The sequence below is a fragment of the Ceratotherium simum genome, chromosome 12, assembly GCF_057802395.1.
Source record: "Ceratotherium simum simum isolate JZ-2026a chromosome 12, ASM5780239v1, whole genome shotgun sequence".
Lineage (NCBI taxonomy): Eukaryota > Metazoa > Chordata > Mammalia > Perissodactyla > Rhinocerotidae > Ceratotherium > Ceratotherium simum.
In genome coordinates this window covers 65,060,282-65,084,867 of record NC_141911.1, presented here as the reverse complement: position 1 = coordinate 65,084,867, position 24,586 = coordinate 65,060,282, and the positions used below count along the sequence as shown (strand labels likewise).

General features: G+C 39.0%; 1 protein-coding gene across 4 annotated transcripts in view; it reads left to right on the top strand.

Annotated features, from left to right (window-relative positions):
- UGT8 (UDP glycosyltransferase 8) overlaps positions 1-24,586 on the top strand; it is an 82,419-nt gene that overhangs the window by 20,947 nt on the left and 36,886 nt on the right. For all 4 annotated transcript variants that reach the window (XM_087437699.1, XM_087437698.1, XM_087437696.1 and 1 more), the window contains 2 exons: positions 5,045-5,117; positions 6,484-7,307. In XM_087437699.1, coding sequence (XP_087293825.1) covers positions 5,099-5,117; positions 6,484-7,307 — 843 coding nt within the window. In that variant the 5' untranslated portion in view covers positions 5,045-5,098. The remainder of the gene's footprint in view (positions 1-5,044; positions 5,118-6,483; positions 7,308-24,586) is intronic.

Sequence of the window (24,586 nt, the reverse complement as noted above, 5' to 3'; positions counted from 1 at the left end):
TGAGAAGTTGAGTTCAAACTGCGGTGCCATGGGTGTGGCATGTTCATGACCAGTGCTTTCTCTAGGGTGCACAGATGGGGAACCATATGCCACCTCCCGTTTGCCAACATTAGGAGGCCTTTACCCTGAGTTATCAGTTCTGATCCCTCTCCAGGCAGATTATCCACTTTATCTAGAGACTTGATCTACATTTTACCTTTGGGGGTAAACGCGACTGCCACTGCTTTGCCCTGTGGGAGTGAAGGGAAGATGGCAGATGGGGAAACTGGTTCAACTCCTCGTTAGAGCTCTTCCCCTTGATTTCTTCCTGCCTCCCACTACTGCTCTCCCGACATGTCCCCTTAGGCTCTCAGCTATTCTGGAAACACTTTGCATCTCTGCGGGGGGCTTCTCCTCTTTGGGTCTTGGGTTATGACTTCCTCCATTCACTTTGATCCCTTGGTAAGGTATTCTTAGCATTTGTTTTCTAGAAATTTGTCAAAAATCGATTCCACTGGTGACTGTAGCCCTCCCCACACCTCATTTCCTCATACCAATTCTCAGATACATTAGGTATTTATTCACTTTTATATTCTTTACTCTAATTTCCAAAGGAGCTTTGGGAGGAAAGCAGTAGAAACCCTTGTGTTCAGTCAACCATCTTGGACTGGAAACCTCTGTTCCAAAAATATTTAATGATTATGTAATCAAATCTAATAATATTTGTAATAGTAACTTTTTCTTTGCTTTATGCTCAGAAATTTTTTTCTCTTTCCAGAGATCATTTAAAGCTCAACTCTTTTAATGGCTTTATTTTAAAACATTTTTAACACTATTTTATCTGATTTACTTTGGGGAAAGTCTAAGGTAAAAAATTTAGTGATCTTGTTTATCAAATATAAAGCCAGTTTTTAATACTTCATATCAAATATGTTGTTCCTTCCTCATGTCCTTTGGTACTTCCTTCATCCCATATTGTGGTCATCTTTATTCAAGGAATTTTTACAGGCTACCTACTCGGATTCACCGATTTGAACTAGGATTCTTAGGCTAGTTCTATAGTGTTTTAATTAAAATATGTTTTAAAATTTACCTTGCTGTCCCAAGTCATTACTGTTTCTTTTTCAAAAGTTTATTCTCTCTTCTTTGCCTATTCTAACAAATGAACATGGGTATAATTTGGTCAAATTCCAAACAAAACAAAACAAACCATCCAGTAGGATTTTGAGAGGATTTTGTTGTCCATTTATAATACGGGAAGGATTGACTTTTAGAATATTGTCTTCCGTTAAAATAATATAGTATTTCTACACATTTAGCATTATTTCTATGTATAGATCTTCAGAGAAGGGCTTGCCATACTTAGTATAGCCAACAAATATCCTTTTTAGTTAATTTTAAAGGTATTTTATGTACTTGATTGTTATTGTGAATGAGATCTTTTTTCATCGCATATTCTATAAAAATAATTCTTCTTATTATTTTTATTAAGAGAAGAGTAACACATGTCCATTGTAGAAAAAGTTAAAATCCCTAATAGTTCACACTATCCAGAAAAAACCACTGCTCTTGTGGTCCTTATCATTCCTGTGTACGTACACATATGTGTGTCTTTTACAAAGTGGTGCATGCTAAGTGTAATGTTTAGTAACCTAATTTTCAGTCAGTAGGAAATCTTGAATATCTTTCCATGGCGTTAAATATTCTTTTACAAGATTATTTTACTGGCTGCATTGTATGAATGAGTGACAATTTATTTAACCAGTCTCCAATTGTTGGGAATTTAACATATCTCCGAAGGTTTATAATTAGTAACAGTATAATCCTGCTCAAAATAATGACTTCATGAAAATGCTTATGGAAGTTAAATGTCTATTACATATGTATGTTTAATACATATGTATAATATGTATGTTGTATGTATCTTGTTTTTCTAGAATATTATTTTCCATTTAATTTTCTTTATAGTACATTCGATATATCCACATCCTTTTTTTTATTGTTTATTTTTTTCATTAATTTGAGGGTTTTTTTTCAGGTTGCTTAAAAATTTTTTCTTATATTGGTAAACTTTATTTTTTAGAGCAGTTTTAGGTTTACAGCAAAATTGAGCAGAGAGTAGGTAGAGTTCCCATATACCCCTTGCCCCTGCACATGCACACCTTCCTCCGCTATCAACATCTTGTGCCAGAGTGGTACATTTGTTACAACTGATGAACATGCATTGACATATCATCTCCCAAAGTCCATGCTTTACATTAGGGTTCACTCTTGGTGTTGTATATTCTATGGGTTTGGGCAGATGTATGATGACATGTATCCACCCTTGTAGCATCTTACAGAATAGTTACACTGCCCTAAAATCCTCAGTGCTCCACCTGTTCATCCCTCCCTCCCTGACAACCCCTGGCAACCACCAATCTTTTAACTGTCTCCATAGTTTTGCCTTTCCCAGAATGTCACATAGTTGGAATCATACAGTATGTAGCCTTTTCAGATTGGCTTCTTTCACTTAGTAATATACATTTAAGCTTCCTCCATTTCATTTCTTTTTAGCACTGAATAATATTCCATTGTCTGGATGAACCCCAGTTTATTTATCCATTCATACTAGAGGACATCTTGGTTGCTTCCAAATTTTGGCAATTATGAATAAAGCTGCTCTAGATATCCGTGTGCAGGTTTTTGTGTAGACATAAGTCTTCAGCTCCTTTGGGTAAATACCAAGGAGCACCATTGCTGGATCATATGATAAGAGTATGTTTAATTTTGTAAGAAACCACCAACCTGTCTTCCAAAGTGGTTGTACCACTTTGCATTCCCACCAGCAGTGAATGAGAGTTCCTGTTGCTCCACATCCTCTCCAGCATTTGGTGGTGTCAGTGTTCTGGATTTTGGCCATTCTAATAGATGTGTAGTGGTATCTCTTTGTTTTTAATTTGCATTTCCCTGGTGACAGATGACGTGAAGTATCTTCTCATGTGCTTATTTGCTGTCTGTATATTTTCTTTGGTGAGATGTCTATTAAGGTCTTTGACTCATTTCTAAATCAGCTTGTTTGTTTTTTTATTGTTGAGTTTTAAGAGTTCTTTGTATATTTTGGATAACAGTCCTTTATCAGATATATCTTTTGCAAATATTTTCTCCCAGTCTGTGGCTTGTCTTCTCATTCTCTTGGCATTATCTTTCTCAGAGCAGAAGTGTTAATATTAATGATGTCCAGTTCATCAATAGACACACACTGATAATTCTGGACTAGCAGGAGTCTCACCGTTTTTGGTAGTTGTGTTAGTCATTCTGTTATGCCCCACAATGATATATATGAGATTAAAGTGCTGTTGTAGTCCTTTATAATTAATTTTGTTTTAGAACAGCAGAATTACACACTTGTGCAAATGATGCTTATCTGTTGGTAGTCAGTATTTTTGCTTGAAGACTATGAAGATCTAGTAGACGTTATTTTTAGAAGATATTGTGCCACATGAATATTGGTATTTCTGAATAGTTACTTTTAGAATCTATATGTCCAGAATCTATGCACTTTTTCTAACCTTATTTTAGTATTGTAGCCACTAGTATTAAATTCATTTAGCCACATGTGACTAAATTAAGTAAAATTTAAAATTCAGTTCCTCAGTTACACTAACCACATTTCAGCTGCTCAGTAGAGGCTACCATATTGGACAGTGAGGATATAGAACAATTTCATAATCACAAGAAGTTCTATTGGACAGGGCTGATCTAGAGCATGAGCAGTTTTGCATTAAAAAAAAAACCATTTTATGTGTTTTCTTTTTACTTTGTAGTAATTAGTGACATAAAATGTTAAAATAAAAAAGGAAGAATAGAGTAAAAAACACAGTGAAAGGATTTATTTCCCTACTATTATTTTTTATTTCTTAGTTATTTATGATAGATAAAGTAATAGTTTTAGCTGAGGCTGAACGAACTGAGTGTGCTCAGTCTGCTCGGCTAGATGCAAAACACAGGAGGCAGAGCGGTTGCCTACCACCGGTCCATCATCCCGTATATCTTCTGGGACCTGCAAACAGTGACAGGCAGTATTAATCACAGCAGTGAGCAGTAGCTGCAGAAATAACTGTTTTTGCATAAATCTCATCCCTAGAATTAATAATATGTCTACTTAAAATTCCTAATTTTTTCTTCCTTGGAATTGGAAGAAGGCTACACCAGAGAGACACATTGGAGACGTAGTACAGTAGAGTAAAGGCCTGGAAAGTTTTCTCCAAGATTGGCTACCTCATTTTCTTCCTTCATTGACCTTGTAATTATAGAATAAACTTACTTCATTGCTATAGAAACTGTTTTCTCCAAATTTTTTTTGTTTTTTTTTGGTGAGGAAGATTATCCTTGAGCTAACATCTGTTGCCAATCCTCCTCTTTTTGCTGAGGAAGATTGGCCCTGGGCTAACATCCGTGCCCATCTTCCTCTACTTTATACACGGGATGCCTGCGACAGCATGGCTTGATAAGCAGCACGTAGGTCTGTGCCCAGGATCCGAACCTGCGAACCCCGGGCGACCAAAGTAGAGCGCACGCACTTAAGCGCTACACCACCAGGCCGGCCCCTCCAATTTTTTTTTGAAGCCCTCATATTAATTCAAGCAACATTTTTTTTTATTGAACTATCATCGGTTTATAACATTATATAAATTTCAGGTGTAAGTCATTATATTTCGATGTCTGTGTAGACTACATCATGTTCACCGCCCAAATATGAACCAACTATTCCACTTCTGGGTATTTATCCAAAGAACATGAAAACACTAAGTCAAAAATATATTTGCACTCCTATGTTCATTGCAGCATTATTGACAATAGCCAAGCAACATTTAACATAGGCTTCTATATGTTTGTGATGTGCATTACTTCTGTTTATTCTTAATGATACAGTGTCTACTCATCTAGAAATAGTTTGAAAATTTCCCTGGAGTGAGAGAGGGAAAAAACATATGGAAAATATAATGTACTTTATAGTTAACCTTGATATTGGAAGAATCTATCATTTGCCTGTTATTGATTTCTTTTTTTTTTTTTTTTTTAGGTTGCTTGCAGTGTTTGAATGTTGAGAAGGTATAATTGTTAAATCTGCATTTAGATGATGGGAATTTGTGCAGGTAGGATGGTTAATATAAGATAATGAGTAAAAATAGATATTGATTTGGTGATGTGCATATAAATCTATTGTGAGTCGTTCTTTGAAGTAAAAGTGTCCAGTTTGCATGGATAATTATTACTTAGATCTTTATTTGGAGGCTTATGTAGAGTCTAAGTAAAAATTATGTTGAGTAGGGTAGGGGGAGTTTTCACACAATGTGGACCCCATAGGTAGGGTACTTATTTCTAAAAAATGATAGAGGATGACTCTAACTATTGTACATAATCTATTAACCTGGAAAGGTAGGAGAGTGTTAGCCGTGAGGAGTACAGCCATCATCTGGCTTGCCGTCTGCACCCGAGTTACAGGTACAACACAGGGAGTATGGTCTGGGCCATATTCATTCATCAGTCACTTCTTCCATGAGCCTTTCTCAAGATCTAGTTAACCCTCTTGAACTTTTCCACTAAAAGTTTCTCGAGGTTGGCCCCAGGGCCTATTGGTTAAGTTTGGCGTGCTCCACTTTGGCGGCCCAGGTTCGCGGGTTCAGATCCCAGGTGTGGACCTACACCACTCGTCGGCAGCTATCCTGTGGCGACAACCCACATATAAAATAGAGGAAGTTTGGCACTGCTGTTAGCTCAGGACAAATCTTCCTCAGCAAAAACAAAAAAACAAAAAAAAAAGTTTCTCTTGTAGATAATGCCCTGAAGTGAATCAGCAAACTCATATCAATTACATAAATAGAGACTGCTAAGCTACTTAAGGGTATTTAGATAAAGGGGAAATTCACATTAAAGATTATTTTTCCTGTTGAAAAATGTCCTTTCGGGAACTACCACATGAAAGAATTATTTTCTAAGACATAATCTTTGTTCAGTATGCTTTGGTCATAATTGGGAATGTAACTGCTGTGATAAAATTATTTACAAAGAGATACACATGCTGATATACCTAGAAATCAGTAATCTTGGCTCTTCTTTCTGGGATTAACATTGACGTTCAATTAAAAGATAAACAAATGTTTCATAGATATCTCCGAGCTATTATTCGAAGAAGAGAAATCTTATATCATTCAATCTTATAGAAGTTTTATTTCGAATTAAAAAAAATCTAGTTCTCCGTTAGTTGATGCAATTGTATGCTCTAAAACTGATACATTTTAAATATATTTGTTTATATCAGCTTTGCTGTGAATTCTGTACTTTGAAAAAATTATATTTCAAAAATAAACAGCTAATTAGAATAAATATTGAGATAATTTTTTAAAGTGATCCTTAAACAAAATATTGGATCATCAGATACTTTGAAAAAAGATCTTCGTGATTGTTTTGAATGGTAAGGATTGAGTTCTGTTCTAAGTAATTTTCTGGTTGTCATTTCAGCTATGAAGTCTTACACTCCGTATTTCATGCTGCTGTGGAGTGCTGTTGGGATAGCGAAGGCTGCCAAAATCATCATCGTGCCGCCAATAATGTTTGAAAGCCATATGTACATTTTCAAGACGCTAGCCTCGGCCTTGCACGAAAGAGGCCACCATACAGTGTTCCTGCTCTCTGAAGGCAGAGACATCGCGCCATCTAATCATTACAGCCTCCAGCGCTACCCAGGGATCTTTAACAGTACCACCTCGGATGCTTTCCTGCAGTCCAAAATGCGGAATATTTTCTCTGGGAGGTTGACAGCAATCGAGCTATTTGACATACTGGATCACTATACTCAGAACTGTGACATGATGGTTGGAAACCAAGCCCTGATTCAGGGTCTGAAAAAGGAAAAGTTTGACCTGCTGCTCGTGGACCCTAATGACATGTGTGGATTTGTGATAGCTCATCTTTTAGGAGTTAAATATGCTGTATTTTCAACCGGCCTTTGGTATCCTGCCGAAGTGGGTGCTCCTGCCCCCTTGGCTTATGTCCCAGAGTTTAACTCACTCCTCACAGACCACATGAACTTGCTGCAAAGGATGAAAAATACCGGCGTTTACCTCATTTCCAGAATAGGGGTCAGCCTTCTGGTTCTTCCCAAATACGAAAGGATAATGCAGAAGTACAACCTGCTGCCGGAGAAGTCCATGTATGATTTGGTCCATGGGTCCAGCCTGTGGATGCTGTGTACTGATGTAGCCCTGGAGTTTCCAAGACCTACTCTGCCTAATGTCGTTTATGTAGGAGGAATCCTAACCAAACCAGCCAGCCCACTACCAGAAGTAAGGTTTGCTGAACTCCTTGGTAATCTTTTCTAATTATAAAGGTCAATTTGTCAGTTCTGATTTTTGGAAGATAGGATTGGTTATTGTTGGATAACAAATGCTACTCCCAAAAGTGGTTAAGACACAGAGCCTACCAAGGTCCCTTTATTTGTGGATGCCCCACTCCCCTGGAGCACGTTCCTGCTTTGAATGAGCATTTCTGTAATGCCGAGAGGCCACTCTGCCATACGCTCAATAGACTGGCTGGGAAATAGATTTTTGGTTAAGTGATAACTGTAGTATGTGAGGAGACTGGAATTAGATAGTTAAATTTAATGAGTTTAAGTGATTTTGCTTTTAATTAAACAGAGTTCCCTCTGTTCTCCCAGATGGCACAGTCACAGGTCTCTACGTCTAGATTAGGTTCAGTGAACTCAGATAAGTAGAAACCAGGTGAATGGCGGTTCTTCTTTCCACAGTCATAACCACTGGACAGTTTGTGTCCAACTGTGAAAATGAGGTAGTAACTTCCATCAACTAGGAGCCAACTAATTTTAAGTTAGTAAGCAAATGTCATTGTTTTAAAGAAATCATACCCCATTGTGATTTCATTTCAAAGACAGAATTAATTACACTTTAACAAAACCTGTCTACTCTCTAAGGCAAATCTGAATTCTTTTTGCTGGTTGAGTTGTCGGCGAATCCCTGTGTTCTGTTCTCCATCCTAGTTTGTGTTAATTTAGTATCTCAAACTCGCAGGAGCGGCCCTTGTGTATCTGTTGTTGTAGTGGGTGTTCTAACCTCAGATTGACTCTGGACTTAATCTCAACATCTGATGGCATTTACCAGGAAGCATAGGGTCTATTCTATGATTTTCTCTATTGGAACTATTTCTACTCTTAAAATTCTGAAAATAGCCACTCCCAGCAACTCTGCTAAGTTGTTCATTTCTAGCTCTGGTCACTACATGTTAGAAAACCTGTCAGGGCTTTGATGAAGAGTAAATCCAGATTTTCTCATATAGGCATCAGATAAGGGCAGTCACTGGGCAGAATTTTCTCATGGGGAAGTAATGTGATTGGAATGTACAACCTGTAGACTTTTCTAATACGTGGATTAGAAGTAAAGTTAATAAATAATACCTTGATGTTTTTCATGTAACGGGAAAGAATAGAACTTGCCAGGTCTTTGGCTGGTACAGCCCTAGCATTTCAAATAGATGCCGCTGGTGGAGGCTCTGAGGGCAGTTGTTCTCTTGACATCAAGTGTAGAGGATAGGGTTTAATCTCAGCTTGTCTCAACCATTCATGAATTTATCCAAGCCCATTTTGAACCCTTAACTATTCTCTGCCAGAGTCACTGTGTGATGTATTACTTCCCTTCCCAAAGGATTTTAGAGGCAGCTTCTAAAAGACTTGGTAAGCAAGCCTGTCTCTGCCTTAACTGAATGCCCATAATGTTACACAGGTCAGCCCTGTTGCCTCCCCATCTTCACCTTTTCCCAGCCAGAGCACAGCCCTCTGCCTGCTCCTTTTGTTTGGGTGCTGTCTCCTTTCTTCAGTCACCTGATTGAGGAAGGAACCAATGATGAAAAGGAATCTTCTGATTGCCTTGTTTTACCTTCAATGCAGGCCCATTTTTCTTGAGTTGCTGTGACTTGAACTGTGTAGCATAAGTACAGAATAATATTTTATGCTTTGTTTCCTATACTATACCCATTGTTAAGATACATATCATGTGAGATGTTTCTTTTTTCCCTATAACTCAAGCTTATCTTTTCCCTCATGGGTCCCTCTGCCCATTAGTCTCACTATTTTGTTTGACTTTACAAGCATCTTTTGAGTGGTTTTTGGAGCTTCAGATAAGGTTATTACTCAAAATGCTTTCTGATTTGACATAATTTCTAGTTTGACACTGGCTTGACCTACTTTGTGGGCTTCCCTGTTCTTTTTTCCTCTTTGGGCTTTTTGTAATGATTCTTTTGAAAACGTGCTTTTTATTTACAATAATCACTTTGGCTGCGCCAATTAGGACACGCACATGGAAGCATACACACATGGCATGTGCTTGTGTTATATGTGGACCTAGGTAAGTGTATTATTATCATTGAAAGTCTGTTAGGTTATAAGTGTGAAAATTCCAGTGTGCCATTTATGAAGTTTTTCAATAGGAAGTATTTTGAAGAATGGTGTGTCTTATTCTTTTAGGTATTTTCTCTGGTGAGGTTTATATGCTTAGGAACACATGAGTTCCTATTGGGATTTCTCTAGTAGATTTGTCTAATATGATAAACTGATACTTAGGGTTTTAAAAGTTAATGAGTTTCTCAAATTATTTACGGGTCATGGTTGTGACACTAAAATAATAGGGCCCAGCAAGTGGCCGCTTAGAACACATGATTCACTAATAATAGCTTAATTGTTAACTGTCTTGGTATCTTACACTGGGAATGGATTGGGATTTCCAGATGTCTGGAAATGATTTGACGGTGGGATTTCATTTCACAACCTGGGATGAAAGGGTAGAGAAAATTTCTAAAAGACATTTTTTAGAAGCTTTCATAATGTTTGAGCCTAAAGTAACTCTAGAGAGCATCTAGTTCAGCTCCATTGATTTAGTTTATTTTTTCCCCTCAAAATACAGAGAATAGTCCATTCATTTGTGACATAGGAGATTCAAAGACTTTGATTGTCTCATCCAAGGCCACACAGATAGTTCATGGCACAGCCAAGAGAAATGTGGATTGTTTTGCTATTGATTAGATATTTTGCCAAGATGCCTGCATCTCTTATCACTCATTTTACTTATTTACACATTTATAGTGTATACAAAACTATGCAGAGACAGCAATTTCTCTAATCTTTATTTGATATCACAGAGATTGTACAGACTTAATATGAGAGTCAAATTAAACTATTTGGATCCTTACTTAATGCTTTAGAGATTTAATAATAGAAGTCAGCCAGAATGCAAATGCTTTTGATTACAAAGTGTATTACAGTAGAGTGAAGAATTTGTGCGCCTTGATAACGGAATCATTTTAAAATTCATGTTAGCAACGTGGCTTACTTATCATAGTATTTACTACCTGCCTACCTACAGGAGGAGTCCTTAACATATGTGGATCAAAGAGAAGAGGTCTGGTTTGGATCACATCCCTATAGTGGCTTGTCTGCTCTATCACTGCAGGGCAGTAGAGAACATGGATGCAAATTTAAAAAAAGAGAAAAAAAAGATCTGCTTTCGTCAGGAAGATCTGTAAACAGATTCCTGTTTGATTAAGTCCTTTAAGTACTAAATGTGAATGAAATATTAACATCTAATAGGGAGTGATTGTAGCTTTTAGTAGTTTTACTAGGAGGTAATAATACCACTAAAGGATAGTACATTTACTTAGGGTATCTATTGATTATTAAAATTAACATGTTTCAGGTGACAAGTTTTAGAGATTTTCCATTGGCTGAAGTGATTTGACCCTGCCAGGCAGTTGATCTCTGCCACTTTTCAGCTTCTCCAGCCCAGAACTGTAATTGCAGCTGACAGATTGGGTTAACTATTGGATTTTCACTCGGCCCTTTCCCTAAGTAGAGTGTGGATGCCTCAAAGGGTGGATACCCTACTTATTCATCTGTGTACCCTGAGTACCCGCAAAATGGTAGGCTCTCAATAAGCGTTTAAAATTAAGTGAACTGCATCAAATAGAAATAGTTGCCCAAAAACCAGGCGATTCAGCTAGCACAACAATGTTGTTAGTGTTATAACCATTATCTGTTTATTCCAAATTCATGTCCACATACCATCCCAGCCATTAAGCAACCAAACATTCCAGGCTAAGTTATTTTAATGAATTCGAATAGTTACCTAATGTTATTGATATTGAGAAAAGGCATCACCATACATTACCCAGTTGATGAGCCAAATGGTCTCTACTGTGTTCCAGATGTGCACATGAACAGGGGTAGTAGTGTAAGGCAGGGCGGCTGTTGCTGTCTTGAAGGATGATTGGGGTGGGATGGCACTCATTTGGTGCACCTCAGAGGTGCTCTGTTGCCAGGCTAGGAGTATGGAGGGTGTCTTCCTTTCATCAGTTGTAGAGACGTTTTTAATTTAGGGAAACATAGTCCTGGGGAGAGGTACAGATAAGATAAGAGATAAACAGAGATAGGAAAGAGCGTGAGACCAAGGACAGGGTCATGAGATACTGTTTGTCATTTTGTTATTTGCCAAAACTCCCTCACAGAGAAAGGGCTTGAGACACTGAGAAACAGATTTGTTAGATTAACCGCAGATCAGGACATGAGAAGAAGAATAACACCAAGAAACAAAACAATGGCTTTCTATAGTCCATATTCATTGATTCACCTGGAAGCCGTTACATATGGGAATGGAAAGCTGATTTCCACAATAATGAATGAAGTGTCTGGGCTGAGATATGGGACCAGAGTCCTTGTGGGGATAAAAGACTTGGTCCAGGATTGCAGCAGATGTGGAAAATTAAGTCCGTTTTAATAATGTGTTACATAGAAGTTATGTTATCTCATGAAATATAAAGCTAGAGATGGGTATAACTATTGTACCATATTGATTAAAATGTCCACTTTTAAATAAGTATCACTTAATCAAAATACATATCCTTTATGGTTGGTTCCTTATTTGGGATACCATCACTCACAAATCGTTTTTTAGAATATCTTCATTTATATAGCACTACTGTATATTGGTAGCTATGTGGAGATCAGAAAATTGAGAACTATAATGTTTGGAAGAGACTAAGGATTTAATTCTAATTACTAATTCTGAGCTTAAATATTCACCAGAACATGATATTTGGGCAGAAATGATAGATTTCCTATGGGAACTCATTAATGTAAAATGTTGTTGCAGATATTTCTTGCAGAAGTTTTGTAGGTTGATCATATATTTTGTCTTTATTTTGTTGTAAGAAGCCAGATTACCTTGCTAAGTGAATCTCTCCAGGAAGTAAATCAGGCACTGTTGATCAATAACTTACTGTTCAGTTCACTGATATGGTAGTTTTCTATGCAGCACTGTAGTTTTAAGTAGCTTATCAGTGGCTTCTGTAAGTATTATGGGATTACAAGGATTTCCTGATACGATAGGAGACCCAAATATATGAACATATTCAAACAAACTTGTGTATAATTGAAATTACAGAGTCTGACATGATTTTAAACACTTTCCCCCCTCTGCTCTTAAGTATTTAAGCTTTAAGATGCCTTATAGAATTGTTCATTTAGATATTAATTCAAACACTGGCAATATCAAGGGAAATATTTTTAACTGATCATTTTTAAAAATGATAATTTTTGTAATTAAATTGATGTTGGCACCAGTTTTTTAGCATGATATTCTTCACAAATACTCTCATTCCAAGCCAAACAGTTCTATTTTTGAAATTAAAATCTCTTGGGGCTGGCCCGGTGGCGCAGGCGGTTAAGTGTGGGCGCTCTGCTGCGGTGGCCGGGGGTTCCCGGTGTGGCTCCCGGGTGCCCACCGATGTGCTGCTTGTCCAGCCATGCTGTGGCGGCGTCCTGTGTAAAGTGGAGGAAGATGGGCACGGATGTCAGCCCAGGGCCAGTCTTCCTCAGCAAAAAAAGAGGAGGATTGGCAGATGTTAGCACAGGGCTGATCTTCCTCACACACACAAAAAAACCTCTCCTGTCAGTGAGTTTGTCAATCTCTTCCTGAGTGCAGATTTTCGCAGAGAGGAGGGAGTGAGCGTGAGCTTCTGAAGAATTGGTGGCACTTGGAGACAGACTACCTATTTCATAGTTTTGTTTATGGAATTTTTTATACCAACTTTCCAGGGCCTGTGGCAAAGTAGCAAAGTAGGAAATCATGGGCTTTTTCCACCAAATGGTGCTGGCTTTTAATCTTGGCCTTAACAGGACTCTTTTGGAAGAGGGAGTCAGGCTTATGAAAATGAGGTCGCGGTGCTTCCCTGGGAGCGTCTGGGATGAGAGCCACGGCGATGCCTGGGGTGGAGGTTGTTGCTCCTGTTATTGTTTGTAGTGACTCCTGGTATTGAAGATGATTACTGAATCACTATCACTTGCTCTTTTCCACATGCAAATAGAAGAATGGTTTCAGGGGCCAAGAGGGTTGTGGAGGAAGTGTCTGTGGCCTCACCTCTACTCATCTTTGGGGTTGGCACTTGGTCCTTGTCCTTCCGTCTTGGGTATGTTTATATCTCTTTCCCTCATCCCTTTCGGCATTGATGTAGAAGAAAAATGACAAGTGAGATATGTGGACATTAGGCCATCTGAGAGTCTTAAGAAACGATCAGAAGCTGATGGGTATATCTTCTCAAGAGAAAGAGAATTAAGGGAGTAGCTCCGTGGTACTTGGGATGCTCAGTTCTTGAGGCGCAGTGATATTGTCTGTGGTTTTTCAGTCCTATAAATGGAGGAGCCGGGACTGCAGCTCCTGTCCTGCTGGCTCCAGCCGGTCCATTCTCCTCCCTCTGTGCTTCCCATTCCTGAGGGAGCTTAGGGGAAACTGTAGGCAAATAAACGCCTGCCTGCCTTCTTGCCAGAGAGTCTACCCAGATTCTCCTCCACACTCAGACCCTCTGAACTAGCTTAGTAGATTAGATAACCTAGAAACCTCAAAAAAAAATGTTTAAGATTTTCTTCTAAGATCTAGAGTGCAGACTCAGCAATCGACTTCTTCCTGTATCTCTATAGCATGCACCGCTTGTATCCTTTGTATAATCCTTCACTCTGCTCAGTATTGTTTAGATCAGAATCCCATGACATTCTTGTTCAAACACGGATTGTAGGGCCAGTTAGTAGGTCTGGGATGGGGCTACTAATTTGTAACAAGCTCCCGGGTGACAGAGATGCTGATGCTGCTGGGCTGAGGACCAGCCACACTTTGGGAACCATTGATTTAAACTCAGACAGTCTATGTGATCTGTAACTTTTAATTACATTATGTGATATGTTTTTTATGAGAATCATTTTTTTTCTGATCATTATGGGTTTTCTCTCTTCTAGAAAATTATTTTCAATGTAAGTTGTACCAACATAAATGCATATGTGTGTGTTTGTGTGTGTATGTGTGTGTGTGTGTGTGTGTATTATATTTCAAGAACTAGAAAAGCCCTAGATTCCATTGTACATCCGGAGCGCTCGTTACCTTACAATTTTGTTTTGTGAAATTAAGATGATTGTTGAATTATCAGCAGTGTTCAATTATCAACCCTTGCTTTAAGACACGGATCTAAACAGAATGTCCACGTGCAGCCGCATTGACAATAGGTAAGGTCTTCAGAAGTAATACCATTCTGCTCTTCTCCCTATTTTCATTCATCTCTACCATTTTTTTCTTTTTCTCTTTTTTACAACTTAAAAATATTTTATCTCAAGTTAATATACAGCATTAGATCAAAGCAGGCTATGATTTTAAAGTCATATTACATAAATGCCTGTTTTCTAAAATTCTAAGAAGTTATATGTTGAAATTTTTTCTTACCTACAATCTTATATCCAAAATCTAGTAGCAAGCAGAATGTCATGTAGTCAATATAGTATTCCATAAATGCTCACTACCTGTTGACATGTTATAAATACAAAGAAATGAGAAAGGGTTTATTTTTTTAGTGTCCAGTCTTTATACAGGTTGCTTACTCAGGAAATATTTTTATGCTGTGAGAACCACTTTATCTTTTTACTTTGAAGGCATCTCTCTCATAAGTTTGCAAATGCTGAACATGCACTTAAGCAAAACACTGGTCCCTGCCAGGTATGCCCGGTATCGACCTGGGGCAGTGAGTTGCTTTGTAATGGGTATAGTTGTAGCAAGAAAACAGGACAAACAGCCAAAGAGCAATAGGCATTGAAGTAGTGGGACAGAGTCTTTCAGGCTCGTCTTAATCCAGAATGTGTTCTAGTTCCGTCTGAAGTCAAAGAGATACAGACAGCTCCTCCTAGCAGAGTGCAGATGAAGGTCATTTCACAGAGCACAAGGGAGAGGGCAGCTGGCACTCAGAATTCCTGCCCTTCCTTTGTCACCTGTGCTCAGTGATAGGAACTGGGCCCCAAAATAAAAATGACGAAAGTATGCAGACCAGAACCCTGGCTATTTGTGGTAGAAGGCCTGTTCTTTAAACCTTGAACACGAAGCACTTGCAGCCCCAGAGACCTTCTGTACCATCAGAAACATTTGTGCCACCAGATGGGCACAGAATGGACCAGAGTGGGATACGCGTACCTCCGCCATTTTCTTTGGGCTTTCTGTCAAGGTAGATTTTTGTAAAGTAGCACTGATTGCTATTATCGGAATCACTTTTAGTAGGAGATTCAAGAATTCTAATTCTATCATTGTAAATATACTCAGTTAATTCATCTGTCAGCAGAGCATCCATTCTAGAAAGTGCCGTGAGAGATAAAAGTGCTATGAGATATGAGAGAGAGTGGCGTGTCTTCCTTTTTCCTAAAAAGTTTATCTACTTCAGAGAATGCCTATTAAAGTCGTCATTTACTTATAATTACATTATTTCATATGGGTGGCTTTTTATGTGTGTGTGTGTGTGTGTGTGTGTAAGGAAGATCAGTCCTGAGATAACATCCAATGCCAATCCTCCTCTTTTTGCTGAGGAAGACTGGCCCTGGGCTAACATCCGTGCCCATCTTCCTCTGCTTTATATGGGACGCCGCCACAGCATGGCCTGACAAACAGTGCGTCTGTGCGCGCCCGGGATCTGAACCTGCGAACCCCGGGCCGCCGCAGCAGAGCGTGCGTGCACTTAACCGCTGCACCACCGGGCCAACCCTGGGTGGCTTTTTGATAGGGTAGCTTTTCAGGAGAATTATGGTATTCAAATACAAGAGGGGAAACTTGATGCCGTGTTGAGGATATTACTTTTTTTTCCCTCGATTTGTTCTACTTTTTTCCCTAGATATATGATACAGTAAAAAAATACTTGTCAAAGTAAGCTGACCTGATTTTACGCTTCTTTGAATACAGCAACTATTTAATAAATGTCTGTTGAATTGAAATGTTTTATACTCAGTTAGATCTAGAGAAAAGTCCTTTATAGAGCAGTTGAAAAGATTTAATTTGCAGAGATCTTTGAGAAAATCACTAAGTTCTAAAAAACTGAAGACCTTTCGGAAAGAGTAATGGAAGAAACTCTCTGAGAGCAGGGCTCCCAGCTCAGTCATTTTTCTATCCCACCCACTTTCATACCTCATACTGCAGCACTGTGCAAAGTGTAAACCTTAATTCATGTATTTTGAATTAATGTAATTTCAAGTTGTAAAAGCTGATGCACTTGCCCTATTTATTTTTCAAAAATGGGATAAAATTATTTTTACATTATAAATTTCCAGAGCTTTTATCAGTGAAAAGCAGCTCCAATGGCTTGATAAATATTATTAAAACCTTGAGGCAGTTCTCTGACTGCCATTCTCAAGCTATAGTGAGGAACAGCTAAACCAGCTTGACATTTTCTTTTTCACTGCAAAGTTGTTTTAGCACTTTTTCATGTGTGTTGCAAACCAGACAGGGATGGCTGGCCACTCATAGAAAGAATAGATGGCTATTTGGTTCTATATTCAGTGCATATTTATTGAGAGCCTAATATGTACCAGGCACTGGGCCAGCAATATTAAGTGCAAGTCATAGTTTCGTTGTTTGTACTGCTTATAGTCTAATGGGGGAAATAATTAATAAAGATGTAAACAAATTAATAAGATGCATAATTTCAATGCTGAAATGCTGTGAAAGAAACCAATAGGGTGCGCTGGTAGAGAACAGAGTCTTCCCAGGTGACAGAGTAGGGCCTCCTGAGAAGGCGGAGCCAAGAAGGAAAGCTCTGCAGGCAGGGGACACACCCATTCCCAGGGGCAAGGAGCTTGTATTTTGGAGACTCCAGAAATTTCAGTGAGGCTGAAGAGGTGAAGGCATGGGGCTAGGGCAGCAGGCTCAGGTGAGTTTTGAGAGGAGAGCAAAGGTCGTATCATGGAAGGCCTTAACCCTACACTATAAGGGGTTTGGATTTCGTTAAATGAATTTGAGTGTAATTGGATTTGCTTTTAGAAAGAATCCCTCTGGTTGCTTTGTGGAGAAAGTATTGTAGGAGAGGCAGAGAGGAGACGGGGGACCAGTTGAGGGTGTGGTGCTGTCGCTCAGGAGAAGGTGGGTTGGTGGATGTGGACGTGGTGAGGAGAGGGAGGATTCCAGCTAGATTTGGGAGGTAGAATTCTGCCTCCAACTGGGGTGGAGTTGGGGGAGGGGGATTCTTGGAAAACAGCTGGGTTTCCTGCTTGAGTAACCAGTAGATGGCATTTCCGGGATGGGAAAGACTGAGGTGTTCAAAAAACAGAATTCAGTTCAAGAGGCAAAGTGTTTATTTGGGATCAAAGAATCGCTGTTCGGGGTGCACAGATTCAGGTAGAAACCCAAATAGTGTCCTGCTAGGGAGTAAAAGTCAGGGGCTTTTAAAGGCAAAGAAGGGAGGTTGCAGTATAAAGAATTTTGATTGGAGTTGGAGGCAGAAGCTGATCTTGGCTGAACACTGACTGTTGATTCTGTCTTCAGAAAGTCCACCATCCTCAGTCTTTGTGATCAGGATGTCCGTTCTCCTGCTGACTTCTCAAACAATTGCTTGTAAAACAATGGCTGTTTTGACCCTGTTGGAAGGTTTGGCCCAGTCCAAGGTTCACAACAGCAAGGCACTTTCTCTGGAAAGTCAGCTCTGACTCCATTTTAAAACGCCTCCACTACAGTCAGTTTTGACAGAGGGATGAACAGAGTTTTGAGTGAAAATGCGTCGTTTGGGGCATGTTGAATTTGAGAAACCTGTGGATATCTGAGTGCAGATGTCAGATTGACCTTGAATATGTGAGCATGGGGTCGATAGGAAAGGTCAGGGCTGGGTATTCAAATGTGGGGGTTATCCTCCAGAAGATGTACTAAAGTGGTGGGAATAAACGAAATTACTTAGAGAGGTGTAGAAAGAGAGGAAGAGTTAGGTGTGAGCAACACTCCACCCTGTGGAGGCTGGTAGAGGAAGAGGAGCCTCCAAGAACTCTGAGAAGTCATGACCGAAGAAGTGAAGCATAACCAGGAAAAAGTGGGGTTCTAGAATCCAAGAAAGGAGTGTTTCAGGAAGGAAGGTCCACCAGTTATCATTGCTGCTGAATCGGGTGTATATGTGTGAGAGTTGGGGACATATACATGTGGTCGTGTGTCACCGGACAGTGTTAGTGATTGCTAAGTGGATAAACAGCAACGCAAGACTGAATTCATGCTCACCTTTAACCGTCCACTTGCGTCTGCTGCATCAGTCCCTTGGTCAAGTGGAAGGAACCCTCACTGGGAACCAGGCGAATACGTGGATTCAAGGTCTCCAGCTGGGTCCTGGGGAGGTCACCTTACCTCTCTGGGCCCCAGCTTCTTTATCACTGAATTGTGGGTGGGTCAGTGGCTGGGGATTGGACTGGTTTTTGAAGTTTCTTCCACTTCAGTGATGGTGTGAAATAGAACATTTTGAGTACCTTGCATACATTTCAATACAGACTTGGGGCTGACCCTGTGGCTTAGCGGTTAAGTGTGAGTGCTCCGCTACTGGCGGCCCGGGTTCGGATCCCAGGCGCACACCGACGCACTGCTTGTCAGGTCATGCTGAGGCCGCGTCCCACATACAGCAACTAGAAGGGTGTTCAACTATGACATACAACTATCTACTGGGGCTTTGGGGAAAAAAAGGAGGAGGATTGGCAATAGATGTTAGCTCAGGGCCGGTCTTCCTCAGCAAAAAGAGGAGGATTAGCATGGATGTTAGCTCAGGGCTGATCTTCCTCACAAAAATAAGTAAGTAAGTAAGTAAGTAAATAAATAAATAAATACAGACTTAGATTCTTAACTTAAAATTTTTATTTCTGGTGCAGTTATGTTGACAGGACCAAAATCAAGCAGACCTCTCTGTAGGTGTATTAGAAGTAATAGTTCATAGAGGCAAAGGTTTACAGAGGGTGGACAGGGGACAGGAATGGAAAAGGATTGATTCTACAATCTATGTATAGTGAAGCACTGACTCGCTAGTAAATCAGGGGCAATAATTAGAAATAGTATTAAGATAAAGAATTTTCACTTTTTAAAAAATTTATGATTAAAAATTCAAACAATCATTTGGTTTTATTTTGTACCATACAGAAAACGTGTTATTTTCAGGGAATATCACTGGATTACCACTTTTATAGAAGTGGTAAATCTTGAACTGTAATCTTGAATAGAATTTTAATACACATTAAGCCATTTACTTAATTTGTTTTCTTCTGACTTTAGAAGTTATATCTTTCAGCTGTTTGCAATAGAGAATTTGTGAGTAGAGTTTGTAAAATATTTTTTCTTCTAAAAGACAAAAATTGAAATTATAGGAAAATGCTTAAAGCTTTTCCAAATTTGATTTCATTTTGGTAAGGTTCATACTTAGTTGAATACTGTATAGAGTAGAAAAAAGGAGGTAATTCGCCCACTATGACGCCAAAACTTAGATGCATGAAAACTTGGCTTAGTTGTAAATAGAAATACAAGATTGAGAACCATCAATCGTCTGAAGAGCTTAACACAAACCTGTTTTCTATTAACAATGCCTACCAAACAATGCATTTAGGTGTTTTCTTTTCTTTTTACAACTTATAATCATTTCAGTTAAGTTTTAAGTAACTTGCTTTGTCAATAAAACTTCAAATATGGATTATTTACTGGATCTTTACAGATTTAAAGGGTAGAAATTTATGCTGATATGTAATTTGGGTCACTTTTCTGTTATGAAGATAGAAAAGTCTCCATTGTTTTCAACTATTTAGAAGTGTTAGATGTTATAAGGAATAAAGTTAGGTAAGGATAAAAAGTGAAGTTATTTATGTACCAATTTATGTACAACTTATTCTCAGTTGAATTCAGAAAAGTTTATTTTTTTCAAAAAGTACAAGGGCTTCCTATAATAATGTTTGAATATAGATAGTTTATCTCTCTAGACCTGCTAAAGAGTAAAGTCTTTTTAAAATTATTATGATTTAATGGAAATCATATGTAATGTGTCATATATGTGAGTTCATCTAAATAAGCTATTTAGTCCAGGCTTATTTTCTTTCTAGTCCAAATAGTCCATCAACAGAGATGACAAATAGTACATAGCCATTGCTTTATTCACATGTTGTACACAATCAGTGCTTATATTGATAATTTTACTTCTTTCAGCTGAGTAGGGCCTCAAAAGTTTTATATCCAGTATTTGAGTACTTTTGTTTTTCTCTTTAAAAAGTCAGTATTAGGCACTACTGGTTACTACCAGCTGAAGTCTCACACAGCTGTGTATTTAGCATTTAATCATGCTAAGAATTGCTAATTAGGACATCAAACTGGACAAAGCGTACCCAGTGGAGTTGATACAATACCATTTTTGTTTGAGAAACATAAATAAATAATCTTTACGCATTAGTGGTTTCATTAATAAGCATTTGTGCCGAGTATGTAAAGTAGGCGATGTTTAACAAAATGTTTTAACCTGCTAGGAATAATTTATCAAGATTATCCTTTCACAGAAATCTAGAATCTCTCCAGAACATGGCCAGCCTTAGTCACAGTTGTCAAGTTTGCATGTGGCCTTTCGATTTCTCTTTCTATTCTTCACTTTCCTTATTCTGCTCCCTTTCAGCAGCCCCCCAGCCTGACGCCCACCACTCCCCTCTGCTTTGTTTTGCCCCAATCTGAACCCTGAGATGGGAACCCACTCTAGCTCCCTCAGTTGACCTTGCTCTGGCTTAGGCTGCCTAATGCTCCAAAATCCTCTTCTCCTTTTCTTTTATTAAAACACTGTTGTTTCTGAACCTCAGATGCAGGTAGTTAGCTGTAGCAAAGATAAGACTAGAAATGTGTTCCGTGCTGTGTGAATGGCTGATAGCAATTTAACGTATTACCTTTCTAGGAGTAGTGAATATTTTATACTGAAATCGGAGGTCTAGCGACAGTAAGACGTAAGTCAGAAGAATCAATACCAGCAGCATCATTAGTCTGGTTAGTAAAGGCAGAGTTAATGGTTCTGGAGAATGAGGGACTCACTCTGGGTGTCCCTAATATCAGTTCTTATTGCCACTCACAAGGGTGATTATACTCTTGAGGGTTCAGACTTTTTCCAGGAGGGAGGTAATACAGTTTTTTTTAGCTGTTTACAGCCCCAGATCTCACAGTCCTTTGTGAGTTCAAAGGTAATAGGGATGTTGTGGGGCCTGACCTGGTGCTAATGTAATGGGTGCTTAACACTCTCGTAGATTTGACTTTCCCTTTTCGGTTTGAGGATTAAATAGGCCAGACAAATACCATGTTGAGAAGCTAAGATGTGCAGAAAATATTTAAGTGCTTTAAAAATATTTAAATGGCACAGATTTTGTTGAAAACCTTTCTTTGTTTAGAAATGCTTTGGGGGAAGTACTGAAGTAATGATTGTCTGAAATTCAAGTACACATTCCTTCGTTTTTTTTGTTGTTATTGTTGTTTCTAGCCTTTGTAGACGAGCTGTGTTCCACTAATTCATATTGTCAACCCTGTGTCCTTGTAGTGGCAGAAGAGTCCTGGGATCCAAGAGACTGGAGCGTGAGTCCCACGTCTGCCGCTTACTAGCTTTGTCCTCGTGGGGCTTGTCACATGAACTTTCCAGAAGCAGTTTTCTTATTTGTAAAAAGAGGGGAATAATAGTATTTTTGTCTGTGTCAAAAACGTTCATGGATGATCTGTTGAAATAATATTTGTATCTGTAAGTGACAGAGCATTATATAAAAGTAAAGGATATTGAAACATTATGTAGGAAATATACATTATGAATTTTTAAAAATATTAGTAAGATGAGCTGCATTTTTGAGAGAATATTTAGTGAAGAGCTAAAGATCCGAGTTTCAGTGCCATTTCTCCCATTAACTCCAATAACAAACAGGATTTTTCTGGCAGTCTTGCTTATCTGGATGACAACCAAGAGCTGAAAAGTTAAGTCAAAAAGACATGTGAGAAGCCAAAATAAATGCCAAAATGTCCAGGAACTAAGGTGCATGTATTTGACTCACAGGAGATGCCCTTAGGCCTTTTTCACCTGGATTTAATTCACTCTAATTATATACCCTCAAAACAGCTAGGTTATTTTATTTCCAACCCCATCCAAGATTAAAACAATAAATGTTTGAGGTAGACAACTGAAAACAATGAAAAGTGATAATCTAATAACCTGAGAGAAAAAGGAGACCCTTCCAGAATAACTCTAATAAGAATATAAGTAACCCAAAGAGCGTAGCCTTCTTGGGCCATTTAGTGTCACAGATCCTGAGGACATCACTCTGTGAGAGTGACTCAAAACATAATTAAGTTCATATGTTACATGTTCTCTGTGTACTCGATGAAGGAGGTGCACAGGGCCTTCTCTAAGTACTTCCATCTGCAGTAGGCCTTAGCTGTCATGTAAACCAAGCTACCCAGACGGTACAATTCACAACAGGCTTCATAGCTGTCTTTGCACTTGGGTTAAGGGATCCAGAGCTACTTCATCAAGATAGGCCCAGTTTATTCATTTGCAAAATGAAGACGTTAGGCTAAACTAACCTTTAGAATTACAGGCGAAAATATGGAACCTCATATATCCCTTCTACCAGAATAATATATGTTTTAAAACTCTGCCAGCATTCTTGAAATCAGTTTTCCCATAGAGTACATATGATACAGACATAGGATGACACATGGTGCTTGTTTTATTTACTTAAAAACAGCAAAAATGCCTTTTATCTTTATGATCAGACCATAAAATAACACTTAGAAAATTTTAAGGTATTTATTCATTTATTTAATAAATGTACATTGAGCACTTTCCTAAATCCAGACACTGTTACCTTCTGGGAACACAGGATTTAGCAAAATAGGCTTGTGCCCTCAAGGAACGTTAAGTCTGGCAGGAGAGACAGATAGTAAACTTCTAATCACATTAAATGACATTTGGGAGGACTATGAAAGAAAACACAGGGACCTGAGGAGTATGGCATTAGAACCTAGGGAGAAGGAATGGGGTCCATAAGAGCTTGTTACCTGAGGGTCCCAAGGATGCTGCACTGTAATTTTTCTGTCCCTGGCTTCTGGATCTGTGCCATGGAAATGCTTCCTGGGTAAGACCATTGCTTTATAACAAGACCCTTGGGGAACCCGGAACCACAGCTCCTTGAAAGGAGTAGTGAGGAAAACCGCAGACTAGGCAAACTGGGGGCGTTCATCTGTCCTTCCCTCTCTCCCTCCCCCCTTCCCTCTGTCCCTCTTTTTCTTCCTTTGCCATCGTTTCCATAATAACTTATCGAAGGTCACCATGTGTGAGGTACTATGCACCCTCCCATTTTAAAACTCTTCTCCTTTGATAGGGAGCAAGGACCTCCTGCTGCTGCCACGATGGCTGACGTTTTAGGTCATTCTGAGCTTTGGTTCATGCTGAATGTTCTCTGTTTATTGGAAAGTTATAACCTCCCATGAGCTGCTTGTTTGGGTGATGAATTCTCTTTGTCATTTTGCAATTTCCCTAAGTTTTATAGGTTGGCTGTCACCAGCAAATCTGTACTCAGGTCAAGCTGTCATTCTTAGATACCTCATACTGCAGAAGATTTCCCTAAGCTTCCATCCTAAGCTCACGGAGGATTTCTAGGTCTCACCAACTTTCCTAATCTGATGGGGATCTCAGCTGGGAACATGACTTCATCCTTGTGAAAGAAAATGCCCAGTCCTTCATAACTATATCCTTGCTTTATTCACTCATTCACTTATTGAGCAATAATTGTTGAGTGCCTATCGTGTGCAGGGTTCTCCATTAGATGCTGGGGAGACAGAAAAAAACGTCATGGCCCTTGCAACACCAAAGGATCTTATATGCAGTCTGTAAGTTTTATAGTCCTCTGGGATGCCAATGCTCGTTCCACTTGTGAAAGAAAAGCCCAAGTGAAAATAAAGGACAGCAGTCTCTGGCTCTCTGCCACCCTCTTTATCAGACTCCATTCACTCATTTCATTCATTCATCAATTCTGTCAGCCAATATTTATTGAGGGTTAGGCATTGTTCTAAATGCCATGGCCGAGTAGTGTATTAACCATTAAAGGAACTGAAGGAGCCTGCCATCCCCAAACTTGACCTTGTGGGCATTCTGACATCCCTGGCTCTCTTGTTCAGCGAGGACTTGCATATTCCCATTATGCCTACGCAGCACAGTTGAGGCAAAGAGTCGAAATGGGATTATGAGCTCAGAGTGGTGC